At 45.9% G+C, this 26,466-nt stretch overlaps 1 protein-coding gene across 2 annotated transcripts in view; it reads left to right on the top strand.

Annotated features, from left to right (window-relative positions):
* Positions 1-26,466, top strand: part of Pinx1 (PIN2 (TERF1) interacting telomerase inhibitor 1) — a 67,124-nt gene that overhangs the window by 18,272 nt on the left and 22,386 nt on the right. For both annotated transcript variants that reach the window (XM_004671390.2, XM_045131646.1), the window contains exon 6: positions 3,867-3,943. In XM_004671390.2, the coding sequence (XP_004671447.2) occupies positions 3,867-3,943 (77 nt within the window). The remainder of the gene's footprint in view (positions 1-3,866; positions 3,944-26,466) is intronic.

The raw sequence follows: 26,466 nt of genomic DNA, 5'->3' as shown, positions 1-26,466 counted from the left end.
TAAAAAACAAAACAAACAAACTCCAGATGCATATACTACCATTTGCTTTTTCTGGGTACTGAGGAATTGAACCTGGGCAATTAGGCTTTACAAACAAGTGCCTTTAACTGTTTAGCCGTCTCTCCATGCACCTAAAGTTGGCTTTTGTTGCTGTTGTTGGTTTTTCAAGGTAGGGTCTCACTCTAGCTCAGGGTGACCTTTTTTTTTTTTTTTTTTTTTTAATTTCCTAGGAAAGCCATTTTTCTTGAGCTAGTCTTGGAATGGGATGTGAATGGTAAACTTCGAGTTTCCCTTGTTTGAGAGGAAGCTGGTTTTGGCTGTTGCTCTCCAATATTTATCCTTGAACCTTGTCCCTTCTTTCAGACTCAGTTTCCTGTTCTGTAAATGAGGTGTTTTTTTAAGTCACCCTGCAGCTCTCAGCCAGGCTGTGTTGCATGATTTATGAAGGGTGACCCCTCTTAAGGAACCTGTGCTTTTATAGCCTCACGAATAACAGGGGGTTTGGTGTTTGTAATGAAGGTTGCTGGCTCCCTTGGTTGGTGAAGCTAATTCATATTGTGGTCCTGGAAGCTGGTAGATGGCATTCTGTCCCGCCTGCTGCAGCACACCGATAAAACCCTACAGCGGGGCGGGAGAGATGGCTGCTTGGTTAAGGAGTTTGCCTGCGAAACCTAAGGACCCGTGTTTGACTCTCCAGGTCCCACTAAGCCAGACGCTCAGGGTGATATAAGTGCACAAGGTCACACATGCACACCAGGTGGCACGTGTGTCTGGCATTTGATTACAGTGGCTGGAGGCCCTGGTGTGCCAATTTCTCTCTCCTCTTCCTTTCTCCCCTCCCCCCACCTCACTCTCGTTCTTGCTCTCTCATATAAAAAAAGACCAGTCTGTTGGGCTTGCCTAAAAAGAAAACAACCCTATAGCAAGCAGCTCTGTAAGATATGCTGCTGTCTAATATTGACTATATCGTGTTTTTTTTAAATCTTTAAATTTAATTATTATTATTATTATTTTGAGAGAGAGAATGGGTGTATTAGGGCCTTAAGCCACTACAAAAAACTCCAGTCTCATGGTCCACCTTGTGCATCTGCCTTATGTGGATACTGGGGAATCAAACCTGGTCCTTAGACTTCTCAGGCAATTGTCTTAACTGCTAAGCCATCTCTCCAGTCCCTTGGTTCTTGATACAATTGTTTCTTTCGGTAGCTTCAAATTTATACTTTCAGTTGGAAGTGATTAACTGTATAATTTTAAGTTAGCTTCATCCATATTTATTTAAAACCTAACTCCAATGTGGTTCCTTTTAATTTGAGGAATGTTTACTGAGGCCATATCTGCAGAGAAGCAAGTACCAATTTATGCAGATCTTTTTTAAAAAAATTGTTTATTTATTTATTTGAGAGAGAGGCGAGAGAGGAAGAGGCAGGTGTATAGAGAGAATGGGCACACCAGGGCCACTGCACATGGACTTCAGACACATGAATCCTTATGTATCTGGCTTATGTGGGTCCTGGGGAAATGAACCTGGGTCCTTAGGCTTCTCAGGCAATCACCTTAACTGCTAAGCCATCACTCCAGCCCTCCTTCCCTTTTTTGATACCTGCTGCTTTCTTTTAGGTGAATTGCTACCAAAGAGATCTTAATTTGCATTTTCTCTTAGGATAACTTCTTCATTCCTGGGAATAGGTGTAAGGATGGCTGGCTTGTTAATTTTTTTTAAGAGGCTGGTTTGCTTATGTAGGTTTGACAAGGAAAGAGGGAGAGAGAGAAAGAGAGAATGGGCGCGCCAGGGCCTCCAGTCACTGCATGTGTACTCCAGACATGTGCACCTCCTTGTGCATCTGGCTAATCGAACCTGGGTCCTTAGGCTTCTCAGGCAAACACCTTAACCTCTAAGCCATCCCTCCAGCCCTGGTCCAGAACTCTTGATCCTCCTGCTTCTGCTTTCTGAGTGCTGGGATTACAGGCATGTGCCACCAATGCCCAGTTTCCAATGTTTGGTCTAAACTAAGTTCTGCTTGTTTTTCTGAGGTACAGACTACCATATTGAATACTGTGCAGTGGAAAATGGGTTGAGCTGGTGGCAGCTGAGAATAGCTCTTCCTCCCTCCTGCAAGGCTTCCCACCCCTCACTGTCAATCATCTCTCATTCCTCTCCTTTCCTGTGTTCCTATTCCTCATCACTGCCATCCTGCTCATGATAGCTTTTCTTGGGTTCCTGTTATAAAGGTTCTGCTGCGTAGTCAGAGCCTGCCTCTGGGGGAAGGAGACAGTACGCAGAGCCATGGAGGAGCCTTCCCTTCCTGCAGGAGCAGGCTGCCACCTGCATCATCTCCTCTGGTACTACAGCCTCTGAAACTGGTTGTGGCACCTGGATTTGCATTAAGTTGAAGGGTGTTGTGTTTGCATTACTTCATGGAGTCACTGAGCAGTACCATATTTGGCTGTCCCAGTGGTAGTCAGTGAACCGGAACCTTGTAGGTCATGCCTTTGCTTTGTCAAGTCAGTTTGCCACAGGAAAGCAAGAGCAGTGAGGTGACCATGGAACTTGGCTTACAGATGGAAACCCAGGTTTCACTCACACAGAGAGGTTTGTTTTCCAACGTCCTTACCTAGAAACTGACAAATGGGAATGGATTTAGCTGACTGCTCACAGAGTGATATTAGGTAGAAGTGAGAATTCCCCAAAAATGAATCTTAAGTTAGTTGGTTTGTGGGTTTGAAGTTGTTAGAGTTTATTCTTGTTTTCGTTGTTTAATTTTTTTTTGAGGCAGGCTGTCACTGTAGCCCAGGCTTACCTGGAACTCACTCTGTAGCTCAGGCTGGCTTAGAATTCAAGGCAGTCCTCCCACCTTCCTGGGTGCTGGGATTAAAGGCTTTAGTCACTACACCCAAGTTTTTTGTTTGCTTGGTTTTTTTTTTTGTTTTTTTTTTTTTTTTGAGGTAGGATTTCACTCTAGTTTAGGCTGACATATAATTCACTATGTAGTCTCAGGGTGGCCTTGAACTCATGGCACTTCTTCTATCTCTGCCACCCAACCAAGTTTAATTTTAAAAAAAGAGTCATAGATGCTATAGACATTGCTTCAATGGGGCCTTTGAATTGCCTGCTCACACAAGGCGGCAGGCTTCTCTTTAAACAATGGTATAGCTGTTGCAGGTAAGAACATATCCAAAAGGAAACTTTGAGCTTTTAGTTGCACTTACTTATTCATGAATGAATGAATGAAGAAGCACCAGGGTCTTGCCACTGCAAACTCCAGATACACGTGCCACTTTGTGCATCTGGCTTTAGGTGGGTACTGGGGAATTGAACCCAGGCTGGCAAGCTTTGCAAGCAAGTACATTTAACCACTGAGCCATCTCCCCAGCCCTGCATTTGTTTCTTAACTTTCACTCAGTAGTTATGGAGATCCTGTATGTCAGTACTTATTAATTAAATGAATGATTGGTTAAAAGGTTTGAAGCTATGTGTCTAACAGATCTTCAGTTCTGCATTTCATGATCCTCATTAAGTAGTCTTCTCTCTCTGAAGGGATGAGACCTGGTTTGTTACGCACCTCGGAGGCATGGCCATGGTAGGGTTCGAAAATGCAGCTGTCTTTGTGTGCACCAGGTTGTTTCTGCCACCAGGATGAGAATGAGCAGTTCTCATTCTAAGACATTTAGATGATTACCTGACTTTGAAAGTTAATTAATTTTATTGATAAAAGAGCTGTAATCTGTAAAAGGGAAAGAGAAAGTCAGTGGTCAGAAAACGGTTTCTTCTCTACGAGCCATGTTCCTTTCCAGAGTTGTGTGTTTTTGGAGTTTGCTTCTTGTTGAAAACCAGTGGGACTATTGAATAGCATTGTGTTGTTTTCTAGGGAAGGATCTGTCATCTCGGAGCAGAACAGACCTGGACTGCATTTTTGGAAAGAGACAGAGCAAGAAGACTGCTCAGGTATGCCCTGCAGGGGGAAGCGCTCTGTGGCCATGTGTTGGCTCCTGAGGCACTAGGGCTGATCTTGTCTGTTACAGCACTTTTCAGACAGTGTTTCCTCCCACCCCCCACCATGAAGAAAAACAACAGGAACAGCAACAAAGCCACTTTAAAATTCCTTTCATTTAAAACATTTTATTTATTTATTTGAGACAGGGAGAAAAAGAGTGAGAATGTGTATGCCAGGGCCTCCAGCCACTGCAAACTCCAGATGCATGTGCCACCTTGTGCATCTGGCTTACATGGGACCTGGAGAATCAAACCTCTGTCCTTAGGCTTCTCAGGCAAGCACCTTAACTACTAAGCCATCTCTCCAGCCCAACAAAGCCTCATTTAGAAAATTAATAAGAAAGTTGGAGGCTGGAGAGATGGCTTAGCAGTTCAGGTATTTGCCTGCCAAGGCTAAGAATCCAGGTTTGATTCCCCAGGACCTACATAAGCCACACATGCATGGTGGCACATGTGTCTGGACCTCGCTTGCATTGGCTGGAGGCCCTGGTGCATTCACTTTCTCCTTTCTGCCTCCCCCCACCCCATCAAATAATTTTTTTTTAAAAAAAGAAAGTTGGTAGCTAATTTTTTTTTCTTTTTCCAATTTTTATTAACATTTTCCATGATTATAAAAAATATCCCATGGCAATACCCTCCCCCCCAACTTTCCCCTTTGAAATTCCATTCTCCATCATATTACCTCCCCATCTCAATCATTGTACTTACATATATACAATACCAACCTATTAAGTATCCTCCTCCCTTCCTTTCTCTTCCCTTTTTAACTTACTGGCCTCTGCTACTAAGTAGTTTCCTTCTCATGCAGAAGCCCAATCATCTGTAGATAGCTAAGTTTTATAAAGAATCTAGAAAAAGATATATAATACCTGGTTTTTGTTTTGTTTTCTCTGATGTAAGAGTAGTTAAGGTTCAGGTAAAAATGTCTGCTGCTGCTCCATAAGGAAGAACATGTGCTGTCACTGGGAGGGAGGTTGGCGGGGAGTTCTGCTTTGTTTTGCGGAAGAATATCCTTACCCAATACCCACGAGGTCCATTTGGAGGCATCAAGACAGAGCTAGGGATGCCCTCCGTTTTGCATTACGGTTTGCTTCAAAACTGGTAGGATAAGGTGACTAAACTCCCTCCTAAGGATGGTAAGCCCGTCATTCATAATTCTGAGTATTAAATTGGGCCGTACATTACACAGAATTTCTGCCTTCTTCCCAAGTGTAAAAGATAGCCCTGTATGCAGTTTTGGGGCATTAGAAGTTATTAGAAGGTGTGAGCTTTGCGTTTTTGGAGACAATGAAAATTGGTGTTGTCTAAGAAAATCTGGAATATGTGGTCTCTCAGCTGATGTGGTGTGTCACACTCATGCTTCTTTATCTGTTCCTCGGCAATTCTCCTGGTGGCCTCAGAACAAAGAGGATAGCTTCTTTCATTTGTCTTTGGCATTCTTCTATTCTGACAAGAGTATTTTTCCAGGGTGGTAATATTCATTGCTCATTATTACATTTTGAAACTCTAGAATTACCTTCAATAAGAGATTTTGCTGGACAGTTTTCTTTGCGGTTTGGAGCTGAATTCCTAGGTTTTTCTTGCCCCACTTCTTTAGCAGAGTGAGCCCAGAGGAAGCAGGCCTGTGGGGAGAACCTGCTGCCAGGAATTCCTGGTGGCTGAGTCTGGTGGCGGTACTCTCGGTACTGAGTCACATGAAAGGTGGCCGGTCCCGAGTGAAGGGGTCTAGGTATGTATAGAGCTGAGGTCATCTGTCAGGCCAGCTCTGGTCATACTGTGCCACTCCGTGGTTGTCCTGTGACTAGATGAGACCTCTCTGCCCTTGTGCATTTTGAACCTGGCTTGTCTTAGCCTTCTCTCCTCTCTTGCTGTCCTCAGCACATCCATGCCCACAGAACGAGAGAACCTGGCTCTTCAGGTTTTTTCCTCACACTCTGTCAGCAACTCTCTCAAGGCCCCACTATGCCTCCCTAGCAGCCCTGCACCCTTCCTGGCCTCTTTCAGGTCCCACCAGGCAGACTTCTAGAGTCTTGCTCCTTTCCCTCTGCCCCAAGCCCGGCTGGTACCCATATCCTCTCCAACACCGTTCGGCAAGTTACAGCTGCAGATCAGAGAAGGAACTGAGGGGCTTTTTATACAACTTCAGGAGAGCTTTGTGCTGGGTGCAGAGAGCCTTTCTTAACCTTTTTTTTTTTGGTTTTTCGAGGTAGGGTCTCACTCTGGCTCAGGCTGACCTGGAATTCACTATGTAGTCTCAGGGTGGCCTCAAACTCACGGCGATCCTCCTACCTCTGCCTCCCCGAGTTCTGGGATTAAAGGCATGCGCCACCACGCCCGGCTGGGCCTTTCTTGTTAGAGTCAGGTCAGTCACCCTCTGTCCAGCTTCTGCTTGAGGACTTCCCCCTGATGAGCGCTGCAAGGCTTTTTCTCTCGCTCTGGTGTCTCTGGACTTTGGTCATGTCACAGTGAAGCTCACCTGTGTCTGAGGCACTTCAGCAATTCCCTGGCTAGCCTCGCCTCGGTGGCCCATTTTGGGTATCGGTGTCGTGCCGTGTTTTGTGCGAAACCTCTCTGCACACGTGCTGCAGCCTCTGGGTTAGGCTGCCTCCTACTGTTGGCTGAGTAGTCTAGTCTGCTCCTGGTCCTCATAGCAAGCTCTGAACAAATGCCAGGGCCAGGTCTCAGTTATATCTGTTTTTGGTTAGGGTGCAAACATCAGTATTTAAAAGAGGGAGAAAATTGTTTTAGAATTTTTGTTAAATCCTTCCCAGTTGATACTAGTGAGGACTCCAGTGTGTGATGAGGAAGCAGAGTTGAGGACAGTGCAGGAGGTCCTGAAACAGTTATATTGGGTGCAGCACGTGCTCCCAGGTCCCCACAGAATCTGTAGAACTGGGCCATGCCTGAGAGTCTGCATGTCTGCTGGCGCATGACCACACTGAGGGATGGCCTGAATGCACACCACACGTGTGCGACAACCGAATCCAGGTCTAATGACGTTTAAGACAAGTCAGAGTCTAACACAGTCACTTCTGTCTTTGGCTTATGTGGGTTTTGCATTTGAGTTTATTTCTCTAATTTCTTGGAGGTATAGATGCCCCTTCCCTCAGTGAAGTGTTGCTAAGGACCCAAACCATGTTAGTTACAGCCCACACAGCCAAGGGCAACAGGCCTATGATCAGACTGGCTTGAAAATTCTTCTTTTGGCTTCTGTTCTCAGTTGGAAGGATTATTATTGTGTTTTATTCTCCCTTGGCCCATAGTAACCTTGGATTGAATTTATGTTTAGCATTACCAGAAATTGTCCAGTGAGTTCATTGTAGTGAATGAAGAAATTGACCCAGTGTAATTTGCATGTGGATTTTTCTTTAAAGAGCACATAAGAGGCTTGTGTCCAGTTCTGGATCCCCAGCATCTGCTTGACTCAGTGTGGCACATGACAAGTATTCAGCAAATCCAAATTCCACTGTACTCCTCTTTTTCCAAAAACCGATCTTAATTGTTATGTATCATAAAAATCATTGTCTGCTTTAGTTGGGCGTGGTGGCGCATGTCTGTAATCCCAGCACTTGGGAGGCAGAGGTAGGAGGATCATTGTGAGTTTGAGGCCACCCTGAGACTACATAGTGAATTCCTGGTCAGCCTGGGCTAGAATAAGATCCTATCTTGAAGAAAAAAAAAAAAAAATCATGGCTTCCACAGTGTCAGGGCTGATATCTGAAATATGCTGTTCTTTCTAAATGCTTTGATCGATGTTGTAGTCAGATTTGTATTGCTGGCAGAAAGCACCCAACCAAGAGCAGCTTGTGGAGGGAAAAAAGGGTTATTTTGGCTTACACACTGGAGGGGAAGCTCCATGATGGCAGGGGGAAACGATGGCATGAGCAGAGGGTGGACATCACCCCCTGGCCAACTTAAGGTGGACAGTAGCAACAGGAGAATGTGTCAAACACTGGCAAGGGTAAACTGGCTATAATGCCCATAAGCCCGCCCCCAACAAATACACTGCCTCCAAGAGGTATTAATTCCCAAATCGCCACCAGCTAGGAACCAAGCATTCAGAACACCTAAGTTTATGGGGACACCTGACTCAAACCACCACAATCAACCAGTCCATCTTCTCAGAAAGGGGAAGATAGTTATCAAGCTGCCTTCCATGTCAGACAGAGTCATTGATGGCCACAGTAGATTCCTGGGAGAGGATTATTGAGTGAATATTTGCTTATGATATTTGTTTTATGTTAAAAATGCATCCCAGTTTCCCAGAAGTTGGCTTTTGAACAGTGTACTTGAGCAAGAATACTTTTTCAAAGCCTTAACTTTAACTAAACTTGATTTTATTTGTTTGTTTGTTTGTTTATTGCTATGGAATTTAGAGCATTTATGACACATTGAGGACTCTGCTGTGACTTTGTTAATGCTTAGCATCTCCTCCAGCCACAGAGCTGTCAGGAGAAGGCCCTGGTTTCTGGCTGAGTCTGGCTGTTAGGAGCACTTGCCAAACGAATGAAGGAAATAGTCCAAGGTTCCAGAGTCCAGAGATACTCAGAACTCTTAGAAAACCACTGTGTAGGAATGGCTAGCTAGAGCCATCCACTTTTCAAGTCCTCCCTTTACCTAGATCGGCACTGCTTTAATTGGAAGGCAGTGGAGTGGAGTACTTGCCTCCTTAACAGAGACAAAGAAATAAATGTTCCAGTATGTTGAACTGAAATTACTTGGGCTGTGCAAGACCTGCATCAGATACTTGTCATGGCTAGGAAGTGTGTGTGTGTGTGTGTGTGTGTGTGTGTGTGTGTGTGTGTGTGTGTCCTCAGCTTGCACGTTGAAGTTGGAGACACTGAAAACAAATTCCATTAGTTCCTATCTGGCTGAACTTCCAGATGCTCCTGTTTTTTTTTTCCCCCACCTCATGTTTTCCCTCCCCCTCCTTCCCAGTTTCCTTCCTCCATCCAACCTATTTCCTGATTCAGCCTTATCACTAGAGAAAATAGTCCTCAACCATATCAAGGACTGAAAGTGTGTTACCAACCACCTCACTTTGTTTCTTGAAGCAACAGGCTTCTGGCCTAGGCTCTTGGCAGAATTGTACCCTGGCTTCAGCTGTCCAGCCTGATTGCACTAGAACCCTGGGCTGTTCCGTGGGCTCTCCCAGGATACCCAGTTAATGCCAGTGTTCTTGGCGGGACTTCTTTGCAGTCTGTGCCCCTTTCTTGTCGGATGCCACAAGGCCCCTCTCTTATGTTTTGCTGATTATTCAATCTGAAAACTACTTGCAGGCCGACTCTTCTCTTTGCTTGCATGGACTTGGGGGTATTTTAGGCCATTCTTTCTTCTGGGTGGGTGAGGTGCCTTGAATCCTTCATGGGGAAATCACTGCAAAAAGAAATCTTTTTTGTTTGTTTGTTTTTTTAATTTTAAAGTAGTTCTTACTCGACATATCTTTGAGTTAAAGGATGCTTCTCTTTCAGTTGTGGATTTTCTTGCTAGCACCCTGTAAGCTCGGGTGAATCTCATAAATGGTTTATTGGATGTGGCCTTCCCTTTCTCTGGCCCTTTCATGGCTGCCCCGCCCCGCTGCAGAGCTGGGCACTGACGTTCCAGCCGCAGGCCGCTTTCCCCGCACCGCTAAGCCATGTGACACACTTGAGGGCTGAAATGTATTTTTTTTCCAGCAGCGATGACTTTAGTAACCCTTGTCATCACTTGACCATTGATAATACACTCCAGATTGAAAACAATCTAAGTTGAGACATTTGCCCCAAACTTCTGACCTCTTTAAGGTAAAAGTTATAAGATATGTAAAGTCGCCTTGAATCCTGGAAAGGTCTGGTTTGGTACAGTTAAGTGAAAACTACTTAGGAGTTGGGGGTAGGGTGTGTAACCTGACCTGGCTGGAAAGTATTGTGTCTGTGTGGAAGCCACAACCCTTGCTTGTTTCTGCCTGGAGACTGTCTGGCTTGTCCTGCTCAGGCCTTGGTGCTGGATTTTAAAGAATGTATTCAGAGACGCATCCAGGGACAAAGGTTTCTGGAAAGCATGTTGTCACTGGAACAGGTGACAGAACTGTGTGCTTAGCAGATGAACAGGGAAAAGGAAGCCGGAGTGCTAGTGATGAAATCCATAGACAGATTTCTGTTCAGAGAGAGGAAGCAGCCCAGGCCGACAGCTGTCGAGCTAAGGATGCTGCTCATGAGCACTCTCCTGCAGGAGGCCTCGTACAGGTAAGGGAGGCAGAAGGCTCTGGGCTCTCTGCCCTAACTTGATGCTGGAGTGAGAGGTGGGGCTGCCATGGGAGTCACTGCTGGTCTGCCGTCCTTGCCTTAAAGCGTGTGCTTCTCTGGGCTGCAGTGAAGCATCACTTGATCCTGCTTGGCTATGACACACTGGGCAGTCTGGCTTTGTCCATTTACAGTCTTCCTCCAGGGGATGGGTGTGGAAGATCTTTGGGTGTTTGCACCAGCATGGGAAGGTAGCTTTCTCTGATTTTCTTATTTGCTTTGTAAGGTCAGTTTCCTTACCCTGTGAAATAAGAGTTTTGATGGCAAGTTCTGTTGGCAGGAAGGGAAGACCTTAACCATACTTCCCAACCCCTGTGCTCTTAGATACTTGCCTTTGTCACTTTCTCATTGGGAAGTAGGGTAAATTCTCCTCTTGCCACCTGGGAGCAGCTGTGATTGGCTTGCTGTCAATAGATTGGAGCCCTGGGGGGTGAGCTATACCGTCTGCTTGAAGCTTTGTGATGAGTCCAGCTGCTGTGAGCTGTTACACATTGAGAAAGGCCAGCTCTCAGACCAGCCCACAGAGACCCTGTTCCATAAGGTTTGTGGGTGACCCAGGATTGCATGCAGAAGGCGAGGCAGAGCTAGTGCCCCCTGCTCTGCCAGATGAACCTAACAGCCACATAAGACAGACACTGAGCCACAGCCGCCCAGCCAGACACTGCCTTGAACTGCTCACCCACATAAACAGGATGAGCAGGTCGGGTGACTGGCAGGAGGTTTTCTCCATGGGTTAACTGCGGTAGCTTTCTGAGGAGTCTGCCTGGTTCTGTGAGTGCACGTTGATGGTGAATCTGGCAGAACCCCATAGCCAGGAGATGGTGTCATCCAGGAAGATGTTCTCTTCTCCGGTTTCCTCCAAGGAGGGAAAGTGGTGTTGTAAATAGGGACTTCAGGGTGTGGCATGGGTACATTTGAGCCCATGAGAAATCGGTGACATTTGATGTGAAGCACAAGATTTATTCTGTCTGAACCTCCCTGCTGTTTATAAGTGAGTGCGATAAAATGTCTCCTGAAATTATCTTAACCAGCCATGGGAACCTCTCAGCAAAGGGCCAGTGCATAGTAAGTGCCCAGCACTTCTGGGTTACTAGTGCTAAGGTCATTGCCATCATTACAGTTAGTGTGAACAAACAAGGGTTAAGACGTTGCCTTGTAATTTCACTGGCACTTAGAAGTGGGGCTCTTTTAACCTGTGTGTGATCACATTCTGTAGACAGAGTTCACATTCACATTAACAGAGGAAACCCACTCCTGGGTGAGCAGTCCTTGCCCTTAAAAGCCTCTAACGAAGTGGTTTGGAGTTTATTATTTTTATATGTAGACAAAATAGGATGCCAAGGGTAGCCCCTAAGTTTATGCTCCTGTACCATGGTGGGTATCACCCTGGAAACGAAGCTAATTTCCATGGATATTACAAAGCAAAACAGACTTTTTGAGTGGTTCTGGGGATTAGGATATAAGAATATTCTCATTTGACAAGGGAGTGGACAGTGCAAGCTGTCCAGCGAGGTCACAGGAAATTTTTCTTTTGCAAACACTCACCCAGAGAATCAGATGCTGATGAAGACTCAGAGGCAGTCAGTTAAGGAAGCTCCAGAGACCTTGTCTTGCCCAAGTCTGTGTGGGTAGCAGTGTAGCTTTGAAAGCAGGAATTTCACACTAGAGAGGCATTCACTGAGGCAGGTTTGTGCCTAGGGCATGCCCAGAATGGCATCCCTTATGGGTGGGATGCATCCATCTGCTCTGCCATAGGAAGTGTATAATTGGGTGGTATTTAATGCAGTAACAGGAAGAAGAGAGACCCTCAAAGGGTATGAAATAATAACCATTCTGTAATTTATTGACTACCTGTTAATTGCCATATTGTTACCACAGTTGCTGAAGATGCAGAGGGAGTAGGACTTGACCCTTTTCCTTCATGGCCCTCTGCAGGAGAGAACACCGCAAGCGTCACTGTTAGTGTCAAGTCATGTCATGTCATTACTGTTGTGTGCTCTCCCTAAATCCTCCAGGTTTCCCTGTCATGTCCTCGCAACAACCCTCCACACACACACACACACACACACACACACGCACACACACACACGCACACGCAGTGTTGCATTTGCTATTCTCTGTCCCTGCGCATGGTGCACTGTGCAGCTGTTAGGGCCTTTGGTTGACACTGCTCTTGCCCCATGTTACAGTGCTTGGTGGTTCTGGATGGAATGTCTCCCCCTGCCGCCTGCATGATTCTTATGGGCATTTGAGCTGAACCTTCCTTATAAGCCTTCCTGTTTGCAACTGAAAAAGCAAATAAAACCCATGAAATCTTGCTTTACTTTTCTTCATAGAAAAGACCTCAAGCTCCAGCCAGTGGAGTCCCTGCTTGCCAGTATAAACAGGTAAGCAGTCTTGGAGATAGCCAGCAGTGAAGGACTACAAGATCTAAAAATCCAAATTACCCATAGTGATGGCTTTGGCCATGGACACTGTCAGGACCAGGAAACGTGTATGGCCTTGCTGGCTCCAACTGCTAGTTTGTGAGCTTCTGACTGGGAGCAAGAAAGGCTTGTGTGGAATTGCGTAGCCGAGTGTTGCTTTACCATCTCCATCTCCTTGCATATGTGAGGCCCTAGACTGAGCCTCTTGCCTCCTGGATGTGAGCACTGTCTGCTGGCCATTGCCATCTGAGCTTCTGCTTCCTTGTGTTTCAGAGCCTGCAAAAGCCTTGGGACAGAGGACAGACTTAGAGACCTGGATCAGGGGCTGGCTGGCTGGCAGGAATGGGGTGTGTGATGGTGTTAGATGTAGGGTGCTCACTGGCCTCTGGATCTGGAGCATGGGAGAAATCATTGCATTGAGCAAGAAGCATTGCAGAGCCACCATTCCTATTGAGCCCAGTTTTTGATAAAAGGAAGAAGAGCGAGGTATTGACTTTGTGGTATGGGTTCTATCAGCAGTCTGTTAATCACAGAGGATAAATTATTGCTCTTCAGAAATAGGAAGGACTACCTTTGGCTGGAAGGCATCTGTGCCTTTCTTTTTTTTTTTGTTCTCTTTATTGGTAGAGGCTCTTGACTCCAGCCATTTGCTCCTTGGGGGTTTTGTTAAGGACGGAAGGGACGCTGAAGGGCGCTCTCTTGATTTATCTTCTGTCCTTTCCTTCTGGTCACTCCACGGGGCTAAAATAGCCGAGTTGGCTTTAATATGTCGCCATTAGAGACCAAACATTAGCTGAAATAAACCATCATGCCTCACAATGAAAAATGTCCCCTGATTGGCTAATTAATCAGTCAAAGGGGAATGACATGGCTCCTGGCTTGAGGGACTCTGCTAGAGAGAAACAGGCTGTTGATAAATGGTTTTCCAACAAATTCATATATCAAGGAAACTTAGTCATTTTTTAACTACAGTTTGTGTGACTGCAATTTTTTTTCAACTTTTCTTTTCTGCTGCTCTTGCTGTTTAGGCTGCGTTTTTGTGTTGTTGATAGAAAAATATAGGATTTTAGATATGAGAAAATAAATGCTTTTTACTTACTCATGTCTGTTAGACAGATTGGTTTTATCTGTCTATATTCATCTGTAAGTGAAAGCAGATAATTTTCCCCAAAATATTCTATGAAATTTTTTTTGACTGTCTTCCTACAAAGTGAAGATCTCCAGATTATGAAAGCTTAAGCCTTTTTTGAGCTGTTGCTGACAGCGAGTGGCTTACCTTCTCTCTTCTCCTTCCCTCTTCTTTAAACTGGGGCTCATGAGGGCCTCACCTGCGGGGGGTGAGGGCGAAAGAGGTCACCTGTAGCATCTGCTGCAGGGGCTCACTCATGAGGTGGACCCTTTTGAATCATCAAGGTCATCCGAAAACAATGTGCACGTGTTAAGCTGCATCAAAAGCACACGGTGAACAGCATCCTTCTCTCCTCCCTGTGTTGCTCCGCCTCCTGGGCCTGCTCCTCACAGCACTGTTAGGTCCTGCGCCTTCCTACTTAATGTAATATTTCATATTGACACACATTCTCTCATCTTCCTGTTTTTTCTTTTTTCAAATTTACCTTATAAATTTTATTCCTGGTGCAGGAACAGTTCCTGAAATGCTTCATATGCTACCCTGGAAAGACCCTGGAGACACACCATCCTGGGAAGGAGTGCAAAGGCAGATACCTTTCAGATGGGGTCTGGGAAAGCCCTTCATTTTCCCACCTTACTGTTCTCTTTGCAGCAGAGCAGAAGCTACTGTTATTCTTCTCTTCCAGTCAGTTCCTTAATTAAAAAATAAATAAAAATAGAGGGGCTGGAGAGATGGCTTAGCAGTTAAGGCGCTTGCCTGTGAAGCCTAAGAACTCATGTTTGACTCTCTGGGTCCCACATACGCCAGACACACAGTGACATAAGCAATCAATGTCTCATATGCGCACGAGGGGGCACATGAGCCAGATGTGATAGCGCAGAGGTAGGATTGCCACAAGTTCGAGGCCACCCTGAAGCTACATAGTGAATTCCAGGCCATCCTGAGCTAGAGTGAGACCCTACCTCAAAAAAACAAAAAAAGGGGCTGGAGAGATGGCTTAGTGGTTAAGTGCTTGCTGTGAAGCCTAAGGACCCCGGTTCGAGGCTCGGTTCCCCAGGTCCCACGTTAGCCAGATGCACAAGGGGGCGCACGCATCTGGAGTTCGTTGCAGTGGCTGGAAGCCCTGGCGCGCCCATTCTCTCTCTCTCCTTCTATCTGTCTTTCTCTCTGTGTCTGTCGCTCTCAAATAAAAAAAAGGGGGGGGAGAGGGAGGAGCACACGTGGCTGGAGTTCTTATGCAGTGGCTGGAGACCCTGGCGCACCACTTCTTGCCCCTCCCTGCATTAATTTAAAAAGAAAAGCACCTCAAATATGAGGGAAGGAGCCTAAGTCAGAAAATGAGGGATAGGCCACCTGTGGAGACAAGGAAGGGAGTGTCTGCGGTGGGGCTTCCCCACGCATGCAGTAGCCTCAGAGGGTCCGCCCCATCCGCCGGAGCTGCACATAGTGGCTCCTGTGACGGTGCGTGGGGCCAACTCTCGAGGCCCTGATGCTAGTTTGGTTCAGATGCTGATCCTCAGAACAGAAGGTGTGTGGGACCTGGGGTTCCTGAGTTCATGACCACCACATCCTCACATGCTAGAAAAAGGAGTGAACTTCATAGTGGTACCAGCCATGGGCTAGATGGGGAGGGGTTGAGAATCACTGGAAAGAGCCTCTGTGGGAGCCCCCCCATTGACATTTCTTGGTGTATTAACACCCGGGCTTTTTTGCAGGTTAGGATATTTGCCTTTTTACTAACCCAGCTACTGGTTGGTTGTTATTTGCCAATATTTTTTTTTTTTACTACATAACTAGTGTTCCCAACTAAACCAAATAGTGCACTATAATATTTCCTTTTGTGCTTTTGTTGCTTTCCGATGGCAAACAGAAGGCTCCTGTGTGTCACTGTGACTTTCCCCAACACCCTATAATATGCAGGGGCCCCTTTTTTTTCAGGGTGCCATTTGTATCAGCTGGAGTGGTGGCCCTGGAAAGCCTCTGACAGCCTCTCTTCCTGTTCATTGGGGCTGCTTGCTGGGCTGGCCACACTCACCTTTCCTTCCATCATGCTCCTCTTGGCTCCTTTGGCCTCAGTCTCTTGGCTCCTCATTCATCTCCCAGTAGCTTTCTGAGAAGAGTACAGGCCAGAAAGGAGCTCTCTCCCTCCCATCAGTGAGTGCCCTCTCGGGCTTTCCAGCCACAGCTTAGGTCCTGCCACAGCCTCTCAGGCTCTATTATGCCTTCGGTAACTTCCATATTTTTATTTAAACAAATTATATATATATATATTTATTTATTTATTTACATAGGTTATATAGAGTCTTATATCCCCTTACCTCTAGTCCCCATTTTCCCTGAGGGCCCACCTAAGTAGGGTTCTTGGTATTCAATGTGAGGTAATTAGGGCCTGTCAGACTCGTAGGGGGAGGGGAGGGGAAGTGCTGTGGCTCAGGATATTCCTACCCACCCTATGGTGCTTGCTCATGTTTTTTTTTTTTATTGTATTTATTAATTTGAGAGCAACAGACAGAGAGAGAAAGAGGCAGAGAGAGAGAGAGAGAGAGGGAGAGAATAGGCACGGCAGGGCCTCCAGCCACTGCAAACAAACTCCAGATGCATGCGCCCCCTTGTGCATCTGGCTAACGTGGGTCCTGGGGAATTGAGCCTCAAACCAGCGTCCTTAGGCTTCACAGGCAAGCGCTTAACCATTAAGCCATCTCTCCAGCCCTTGCTCATGTTTTTGATGGGAAAATGGCTGGTGGTTCACATTCAATAAATTAGACAGGGCCTAATCCTGGATGGGTATTCAGAAAAGAGTTATCCAAGGAAAGGAGGGTAGAGACACTGTAAGAAAGCCTTTTCTAGCCAAAAGGAAATTTTATTAAAAGATTAACTAGGGCCGGGTGTGTTGATGCACACCTTTAATCCCAGCACTCAGGAGGCAGGGGTAGGTGGATCATGTGAGTTCGAGGCAACCCTGAGAATATATAGTGAATTCCAGATCAGCCTGGGATAGAGTGAGACCCTACCTCAAAAAGCTTAAAAAAAAAAAGATTAACTGCTTTTGTGTTTCTTAACCATCAATTCCTAAATGTGAAAGTGTTTTGCTTGAGGGCTGGAGAGATGGCTCAGTTGTTATGGTGCTTGCCTGCAAAGCCTAAGGGCCTGGGTTTGACTTCTCTAGTACCAAAGTAAAGCCAGATACACAAGGTGGCATACGCATATGGAGTTCATTTACTGGGCCTAGAGGCCCTGGCACACCCATATATATATATCTGCTTCTTTCTCACACACACTCCAATAATTTTTTTTTTTAATTTACTTGAAGATGTTTGGGAGGGTTGAGGACAGTCACCAGTTTCAAGCCTCAGCCCTGGCATTATTCCCATCTTAAAAACTTAATCTATTTATTGCTTAGATTTATTTCCTTATAAGGTATATTTAAGAAGGATCAGCCTAGAAATCACCTAAATTTGTGATTGTCTGTAGTAGCATGTAGAATCTTCCTCTGTACACATCCCTCTTCCTCCTGCTGCTGTAGCCTTCTGAGTATAAAGCTGAGAAGGTCCCCATCCCTGCAATGAAGGGACAGTCTGCTTCCCTACCTCAGGTGTTGTTTCTCCTTCAATAGTCCCAGGTGAGCCCTCATGAGCTCAGGTGATCACTGGAACACCTTCGTGGGTGTTAAGAGCATACACCATCCCTTCCTTATTCACCGACATTTGGGTTGGGTGGTAGAAAGTGCTCTGAGCCCCCAGACATCCGTCTTTATCATTACTACCCCAGCCTGGAAGCCTCTTGTGTAACTCCTGTCGCCTGCAAGCTGTCCTGTTGTACGCTTCCCCTGAATCTACACTGAGAGGTGGCCCAGGTCTGATGCCTTGCCGGGCTCCTTTGCTGCAGTTCATCTTCCCCACAGAAGGAGTGCAGGGTGTCCGCCTTCCCTGCTGCAGTTTTGCCCTCTCAGGAGAGATGACTGGAAACTAATGCAGATGCACAAATGGGAAGAAGACTGAGCCCACAGCAGTGTCTCTGTCTGTCTTACCTGGTGCTGGCTACCTCTGTGACCTGAGGCACAACTTAACTTCTCTGGTGCTCTGAAGGGGGTCACTTCCTGTGAGGACAGTGGTAAGTGAACTAAGCCCTTACCTAGAGCTGCTGGGAACACATTAAAAGCAGCTAGTACACTTTTCTTAGTTTGGGGGTACAGGGTAGCCCAGGCTGGCCTCGAACTTACTGTTCAGCAGGATGATCTTGAAGTTCTGACTCTACCTCTCAAGTGCTGGGATTAAAGGCCTGCACCACCACACCCAGTTTTGAGCATACCTTTTTATCATTGGGTGTTTTATTTATACCATGATTGGATAATAAACTTGAGTATGAACTTCAGGGTTTTTAAAATTCTGACTCATATCCAGTTGACCATCACAAGACCTGTTGGGGTTTGTATTTTTTTTAATTAAAAAATGTTTTTATTATTTATTACAGAGAGAATGGGTGCACCAGTGCCTCTAGCCACTGCAAAGAAATTCCAGACATATGTACCACCTTGTGCATCCGGCTTACATGGGTTCTGGGAATCAAACTTAGGTTCTTAGGTTTCCCAGGCAAGTGCCTTAACCACTAAACCATTGCTTCTGCCCTGGGGTTTGTATTTTTAATGCCTTGGACATTCAATCTACTTTGTAATAACTGCTGGTGAAGGAGTAGTTTCTATTCCTTGTTACTCCTGAGCCATAATCTCAAATGGCCTTCTAACCCTTGTTTTCAAAGCTTCCTTTTGTCATGTTATTTCCAGATACTCTCTTGTCTAAATACTGTCCAATGCTAGCTGACCCCACACATGCACAAGTGCAAGACTCCAGACCCTAAGCCATCTGGCCTTCACGTATTTCCAAACACTAACGCTTGCTGATCCAGAACACAGATCTCCCCAGGACCCTTCTCGGCCCCTCTGTGTTTGCCACACCTCTGTTTCCACTGCTGGGGCTCTGGTCTTGCAAACTTCTGCTACCTGAGCATGCCTTCAGCCTGCAGCCCAGCTCCTGCTCCCACCATGGAGGAAAGAAAAAAGAGGGGAAAAAAGAGAAAAAACACTCGTTCAGACACACGGGCATTGCTTGGAGTCCTGACTCACCTGTGTATTTGGCAGACACTTACAAATACTCCCGGGCTGGGCTTGAGTGACGCAGCGGGAATGGAGCGAGTGGAGTCCCACCCTCAGGGAGCGTGCTCTGTGATCTCTTCACGGAGGCTTCCTCATCTCTGGCCCTCTTTCCACCCAGCTCTGCATTTGTCAAGTTCATTGATCTCTGTCCTTGTAGACTCCTATGTTTTTCTCTGGGGGCCTGTGTCTCTCTCTTCAACCCATGCCGTGCGACAGAGGTCATGACTCCTATTCCTTCACAGGCCCCAGCTTCATATCTGTAGAAAATACTGCCCACTAGGTAACTGCATTAGTTGTATCACGTAGTAGTCAGGCTTCTCTAGAGGAACAGAGCCAATGCAATGAATTGTATTAAAAAGGGAATTTATTGGGTTAGCTTATAACAGCCTACAGTCTTGAGAGTCGAGGAACCTGGTAGCTGCTCAGTCCACGTGCCTGGATGCCTCCCTTACCAGTCCCAGCCCCGCACTGAAGGCCTGGAGGCGTCCTGGAGAGCCGCTGCTCTTCAGTCCCTGCTGGAAGGCTGAGGAAGCTGTTCCAGTGCCGCCGAAGGATAGCCGCCTAGGATAGATGCGTGTACACGCGAGGGCACACGGCACTGGCAGCCAGGTGGGAAGAAAGGGCACTTTAGCTGGCAGAGCTGTCTTACGTAAAGGCCCCCCAGGAGGGTCGCCCACCTAGGCCTGCTGCCATCACTGCTCGCGAGCACTTGGGAAGTCAGGGCTCAGAGAAGCCCCTGACTAGGAAGCCTTAGGACTGCAGTGTAACTCAGGTTTTCTGTTGTCATTTGCGTTCTGACAAACAAAAGTCCTGAAATGGGAGCAGCTTTAAAGAGGGGTTGCACTCTCGTGGTATGAAGGAGTGGGGTGCAAAGTTAATTCCCCTTCATAGTTTGTTTAATACCCTCAAATGAAAGTTGTTTCCTTACACATGACATGTGCTGCTGACTGGCTGGGGTGAGGACGGTGTCTGGTGCATGCATTGCTCTCTGCAAGTCATCTGTGTCCTCAGCCTGTGTGACCAGGTGGGGGTCAGCCCCCAGAGCCTCATCTTGAATCTGCAGCATGTGCCAGCAGAGGGCGTTCCTTGGAGACGTGTGCTGCAGGCTTTGCAAGGCTTCCAAGATTTCTGGATTCCTTTGCATTCCTTTGCCCTTTTGCTGCCCCCCTTTTCCATTTATTTAACATCTTGGGGTTCTTTTTTCTGTGTACACTCACCAATAGGACCAGTGGTGGCTTATACGTTGTTTCCACAGTGGAGGAGCAGTACTCTAGCTTGCCACATTTCAGTGGCTCTTGCGGCCAGTGCATCCAAACTGGTGAGGTGGTGGTGTGTCCCTTTTTCCAGGAGCCAGGTGCCCCATCACAGATTCAGCTAGGATGATAGCAGAAACGTGGTCTACGGGAGGTCAGTCTTCTAGGACAAAACTGTTAGGGCTCAACTTATTTCTGTCTGGGGATAGTCTTGTAAGAAGTTATTGTTTTAGAAGGGGGCTGGAGGGATGGCGTAGTGGTTAAGGCACTTGCCTGCGAAGCCAAAGAACCCAGGTTCAGTTCCCCAGGGCCCACGAAAGTCAGATGCACAAGGTGGCCATGCATCTTGAGTTTCATTTGCAGTGGCTGGAGGCTCTGGCACACCCATTCTCTCTTCCTGTCCCTGCCACTCTCTCTCTCTGCCTCTTTCAAATAAATAAATAAAAATGAAATACTTAGGAAAAGCCTTAGAAGGGGCTAGAGATTTAGCTCACTGGTAGAGTGCTCACACAAGGCCCTGGGTTCCGTCCCTGGCAGTGATGAGGGCAGGGATGACGAGGAGGAGCAAGAGTCTTCCTGACAAAACAGCAAGTGCAGAAAGGAGGCCGCATTGTAGCAAGAGGCCTTACAGCCTTACAGACCTGCATCAGATCTCACTCCACCCTTCTGGTGGTTTGACCTTCAGTAGGAATTCAACTTCTCTAAGCTTTTGTGGTCAGTCAGTGACAGCTAGCCAAGCATCAGCTAACCAGGGCCCATGCTCAAATAGGTTCCCTGCCCAGCATCATCAGAAGTCAGTCAGCCTGGGATGGGCTGGAGAAATGGCTTAGCAGTTAAAGACACTTGCTTGCAAAGCCTGATGGCCTGGGTTCAGTTCCCCAGCTCCCATGTAAAGCCAGATGCACAAAGTGGTGCATACATCTGAGTTCTTTTAAGTCAGCCTAATTGGAAAACCCTCCTTGACCCAAGGATGTTCCTAGTCCCTAAGATTGAAATTCCTGCCCATAGTCTTTGAATACTCTTTCTTCCTTTGACCTTCTGCCACCTGACTTTGACCTACTGGCTGTGAGACTGTCCGCCAGCAACAGGCTCCTTCATGTACTCAGTCAGCGCAGGGCTCACACTTGTCTGATACACCAGTTAAGGGAGTGGTGGGATTAAGCAGCTGTGGTTCTGTCATGGCCTTGGATCGGGCTGAGTGACTCCATCCTGTACGGATGCCTTCTCAGGACCTGCCCACTCCCTTGGCCATTTCAGATCTCACTAAGGCCAAGCATGTGTGGTGGGCAATGAACGGGAATCTCTGGTGGCTACAGAAGGCAGAGTCAAGCTATGGAGAGAAGGAAGTGGGGTTGTTAAATGCAGGCAGCTGTCAGGCTCCGGGTCCTCCAGGAAACCCTTTCCTCCCCTGTAAGAGCCACTGCACGGACACTTGACACCCCCTCTAGTGTTGCCAGTTTTTCTTGCACCTTCTATGGATTTCACACTTGCAGAGTTACTAATAATAAAATGTAAGTGCAGAGTTGTAATAAGATATTTAAATGAGTCTTCCTACCCCCTTTCTGCAGTTTTTTTCCAACCAAATATACAAGAAAAATATTCAAAATTGAAATTTAAGAAAAATAGAAAATTTCTGCAACAAATGTGGTTTGTTGAAATAAAATGTAAGTATTTTGCAGCTTCCTCAGTTTTTCAAGAAAGTAGGGAGGTACTCATCACTAACCACTTTCCCATAAAAGTATGTTTGGGTGAAGCTCTCACCTTCTTGAATTAACAAGTTAGAAGGGACAACTTGTTTTACAAATAGCAGAAAATTATATTGGGAAAAATACAAGACTTCTTAGCTTGTGATCATAAGTACAAATGTCAGAAAGAAGGAAGGATCTTCCCCTGTCATTGACTGGATTGCAGACCTAACCACAAATCCTTTCTAGTGCAATTTGGAAAACCTGGTTGTCTTCTGAAGAGCTGGCACCAGGGGGAGCTACTGAGTGTTGATGCACTGCCTCCAGTTCTTGGCTGCTAAAGAATGGGCTGTGGTGGGCTCTGTATTGAGTCTGCAATTTGGCATTTTAAAAATATTTATATGCAAGCAGAGAGACAGAGATAAAATGGGCATGCCAGGGCCTCTACCCATTGAAAACTAACTCCAGATGCATGTGTCACGTTGCATCTGGCTTTTACATGGGTACTGGGGAACTGAGCCAGGGCTGTTGCTAGGCTTTGCAGGCAAGTGCCTTAACCACTGGGCTATCTCTCCAGCCCCACAGTTAGGCATTTTTAACAGACTCCCAGGTAATGGTGATAAGTGTGTGACTTTAGGAGCACGGTCTTGGCAACGATTTACCGTTTCTCAAAGTAGAAAGGGAAGCTTCCCCTTCTGGGATTTGCAAAGGCAGTGCACAAGAACTGGGAGAGACCTTAGTTACTCAGCACGCAAGGACTGGGAAAGACCTCAGTTGCTGCCAGGGGCTGCTCCCACTTTCCCTCCCGTGCAGCTTTTCACTTGCTTGCTTGACTGCCTGTACTCAGGCCTCCTGTTTGCCAACAGAAACGAGGCATGATTTTTCTTCTTGAATAATTTCCACTGTTGTGTTTTACACATATCAAGTGAAAATTTACCTTCATGCAAAAGTCTTTTTTCACCATTTGCTAGTTGAAAACTGGTAAAACAGTACTTCACTCTGATCTGTTTCCAGATATGCTTGAGGAAAGTGGATTAGGGAGGAGGCAGAAGTCAATTTGCAGTGATTCCTCCTTGAGGCTGAGGATTATACTTGTCTTAGTGTTTCGGTAATATGTGAGCTTGCACTGTGCCCACACACTTAGCAATAATGGGCATTTAACAAACTTACCCAGATCAGACACACTCCAGGAGAAAATTGGGTACATTTTCCACAAATGTTGCTAACAAATTTCCTCAAAGAAATACACGTTGCCACGGGCTTCCCTCATTTTTGGTCCTCCATTTATAAATGAGCTCTTACTGCTAAAATAATTAGTTAAATACTTTATACTTTCTCTACTTGAAAATAAACTGGTGTGCTGGGGAGATGGTTCCACAGTTAAAAGCTACAGGCCCAAGTCAAACCAGCATTCATGTAAAGCTGGATGCAAGTGGTGCATGTGTCTGTAACAACACACTTAGGGCAATAGAAGGTGGAGCCAGGAGAACCTAGAAGCTTCCCCTGTCTCAGCTAGGCCAGTGCCTACAGCAGCAAAACAACAAGAGACCCTGTCTCAAGGAAGGAGGGAGAGAGGAAGGAAGGAAGGAAGGAGGGAGGGAGAGAAGCAGGAAGGAGAGAGGGAGGGAGGGAGGGAGGGAGAGAGGGAAGGAAGGAAGGAAGGAAGGAAGGAAGGAAGGAAGGAAGGAAGGAAGGAAGGAAGGAAGGAAACGAATACCCAAGGCTGTCCTCACCATGCCTGTGCCATGGTGTGCATGCCTCCACATACATATGATATAAATAAGCTGGGGCCAGGGTGCTGGATCAGCCAGGAAGTGCTTGTTGTGAAGCATCTCCGTTAAAGTTGTCTGTGATGGCGTGAGCCTATAATTCCATCATTGGAGAGGTGGAGATAGGAGGATCCCTGAGATCTCCTAGCTAGCTAGTCTAGTTGAACTTGTGTGCTCGAGACCCTGTCTCAAAACAAAAAATACTAATAATAAGGTGGTGAGTATTGAAGACGATACCAAATGTCCTCTGGCCCACACACACCTCTTGTCTACCTCCCTTGTTCTGCAGTCCCTGTGCCCATGTAACCCTCAGTGCTGGCTCCCTTGGAAGTCATCCTCTGATTCCTCCTGGAACCTGCTGCTTTCCAGTCCTCTCAGCTCTCCCACCACTGGGCTTCCAGCATCACCAGCCACTTTTCTCCATGAAGCACCTGTCTCTGTCTTTTCATAACTAGAATAGTTTATCTTAAACTACTTTTAGGCAGTTAAAGCAGTTGCTGTTTCACCCGTGCAGATTCTTTAAGTGTGGGATGGAAGCTTAGACACCATGAAGAAAACTTAAGTGATACTCATGAATAAGAGTCATTTGTTGTTCTGTGGTAATTACCAGAATATTTGGCATTCTCTAACATAGGGCACACTTTAATTTTAAAAGTGGAGTCACTTTAATTTTAATATTAACCTATGTAGGTAATAAGTATGTTTTGAAAACCTTTGTTTTCATAAGCAGTGAATATAAAGTAAGTTGTGAAATTACAAATCAGAACCTTAATTTTTACATAATGTGACATTGACTGTTGGGAATTTTTACTGAGTTTCACTTCTTTGATTATAGGTGCCAAGAAAGATAGCCCCCTCTCCCCAACCCAGAGTGTGTGAGCCGAGCCCATTTGTAGGCAGGCCAGAGAAAATTCTGTGCACTTCCCCGGCTAAGGTGGAAGTTTGATAACCCTTAGCCCTGTAGATTTGGTACATGTTCTCGCTTTGATAATAGCATTTAATGTAGCCCAAGTGAATTCTTCTTAGCAAATTAATCTTAGAATTTTTACACTTAGAAAATCAAGAAGCTTTTAAATTTGAATTTCATTTTCCTGATTGTCTAAATGCTCACCCTACCCTTTAGCTGGGTATATTTGCCTAGTAAGTATCTGGAACTTTCTCTCTCCTGTATCACCACCTCTCTTCAGTAATGTTTAAGTCCTCAGCCTGCCATGGACAGGAAGTTGACCCTCATTAAATAGAATCTTCAAATGGCCTGTCTGCTGCTGGGCAGAATTCAGGCACTTTTCATGTGATGTCACTGGAAGCAGAGTGCCGTCTTTAAAGAATGTGCGCTGAGGCTATAGTTTTCAACCCTGAAAGCTCCATCCACTAACTGAAAAGTATGACAGGCAGGAGTCCATCTGTTTACTTCATAACTGTTTAGCCATAATCCAATCTATATATAATAAAGCTACTTTGTGAATAATGAAACTATTCTTTCTAGGCTTAGGATGGTATTTGTGTGAATATTTATAGGCTCACTCTATGTTTTTAATACATTTGCAAATGAAAATTTAATTATTTAGGAAACTATAAAAGGCAAGCAAGAATTAAATTAGGACACATTTCTGAGAGTTGGGCACTTGATACCTCAGTTTTTTTTTTGTTTGTTTGTTTGCTTTTTTGTTTTTTTGGGGGGGGTTGTTTGTTTTTTTTTTTGGTTTTTTGAGGTAAGGTCTCACTCTAGCCCAGGCTGACCTGGAATTCACTATGGAGTCTCAGGGTGGCCTCGAACTCACAGCGATCCTCCTACCTCTGCCTCCCAAGTGCTGGGATTAAAGGCGTGCACCACCACGCCCAGCATTGATACCTCAGTTTTAAAGAGCCCATTTATAACATATTTTTCTACATTGCCACTGTATAACTTCATCTTTTTTGAAGAGAAAAATCGGTGAAGAGGTCAACACACTAGTGAGAAATTCAGCAAGTCCATTTGCAATGTTATATTGATTCAAATTTAAACCCATCCCCAAGTCTGGGGTACACTTATCCTCTAGTGTAAAAGCCATACTGAGCAGCACCCCGCTCCCACACCCCACTGAGTTGTCTTTCTCATGTTGGAATCTGTTTCAGGCGCACACTGCCATAGTGTTTGTTTAAAGCTTATCTGAGGCTCGATCTGTGCAGGTAATAGGAGCATCAGGAGAGTGCTCTGCTTGTGGGTGACTCACTCACCATGATTTGTTGTTGGGGCCTTGACCACATGCATGTCTTTACTCCGACAGAGAGGCCTGCGGCCAAATGACTTGTAAACTCACTCGTATTTTAAAAAGCAAGGTTGATTTTGAGTGGTTGTTGAAAGTAATGCTCTTGCATGATTAAAATAAAAAATAAATGTTTTATTCCAAAGGTCATGTGTTTCTTTCCTTAGCATTCATTTGAAATTTTTTAGTAAAAAAGCAGTCATGGTCGGTCAAAAGACTTGAGCAGACTCAACTCAGGACCCCTCCTCTTAGCTCAGAAAAGTTTGCCATAATACTAATGTGGTTTGACCAGCTAGAGGGCTGATGTCTTAGGAAATTTGGGGAAGGCAGGGACAGGCTGGGTTTCCAGGCAGTCACAGGAACTGTGCAGCAGGAAAAAGGGAAAATACCTGACGATCTTATGGGTGACAGGGTCCACCCACCTGAGGTGCAGAGTGCTAGAAGAAGGGCATCAGGTGTGGTGGGAACGGGGGACAGGACATACACGGCCCGCATGCCTCTGCTAACAGTCTAATTTATTTATTTAAGAGAGAGAGA

Source organism: Jaculus jaculus, chromosome 12 (genome assembly GCF_020740685.1).
Source record: "Jaculus jaculus isolate mJacJac1 chromosome 12, mJacJac1.mat.Y.cur, whole genome shotgun sequence".
Taxonomy (NCBI): domain Eukaryota; kingdom Metazoa; phylum Chordata; class Mammalia; order Rodentia; family Dipodidae; genus Jaculus; species Jaculus jaculus.
Note: the sequence above shows the minus strand (reverse complement) of the source record. Positions and strands in the feature narration are given on the sequence as shown.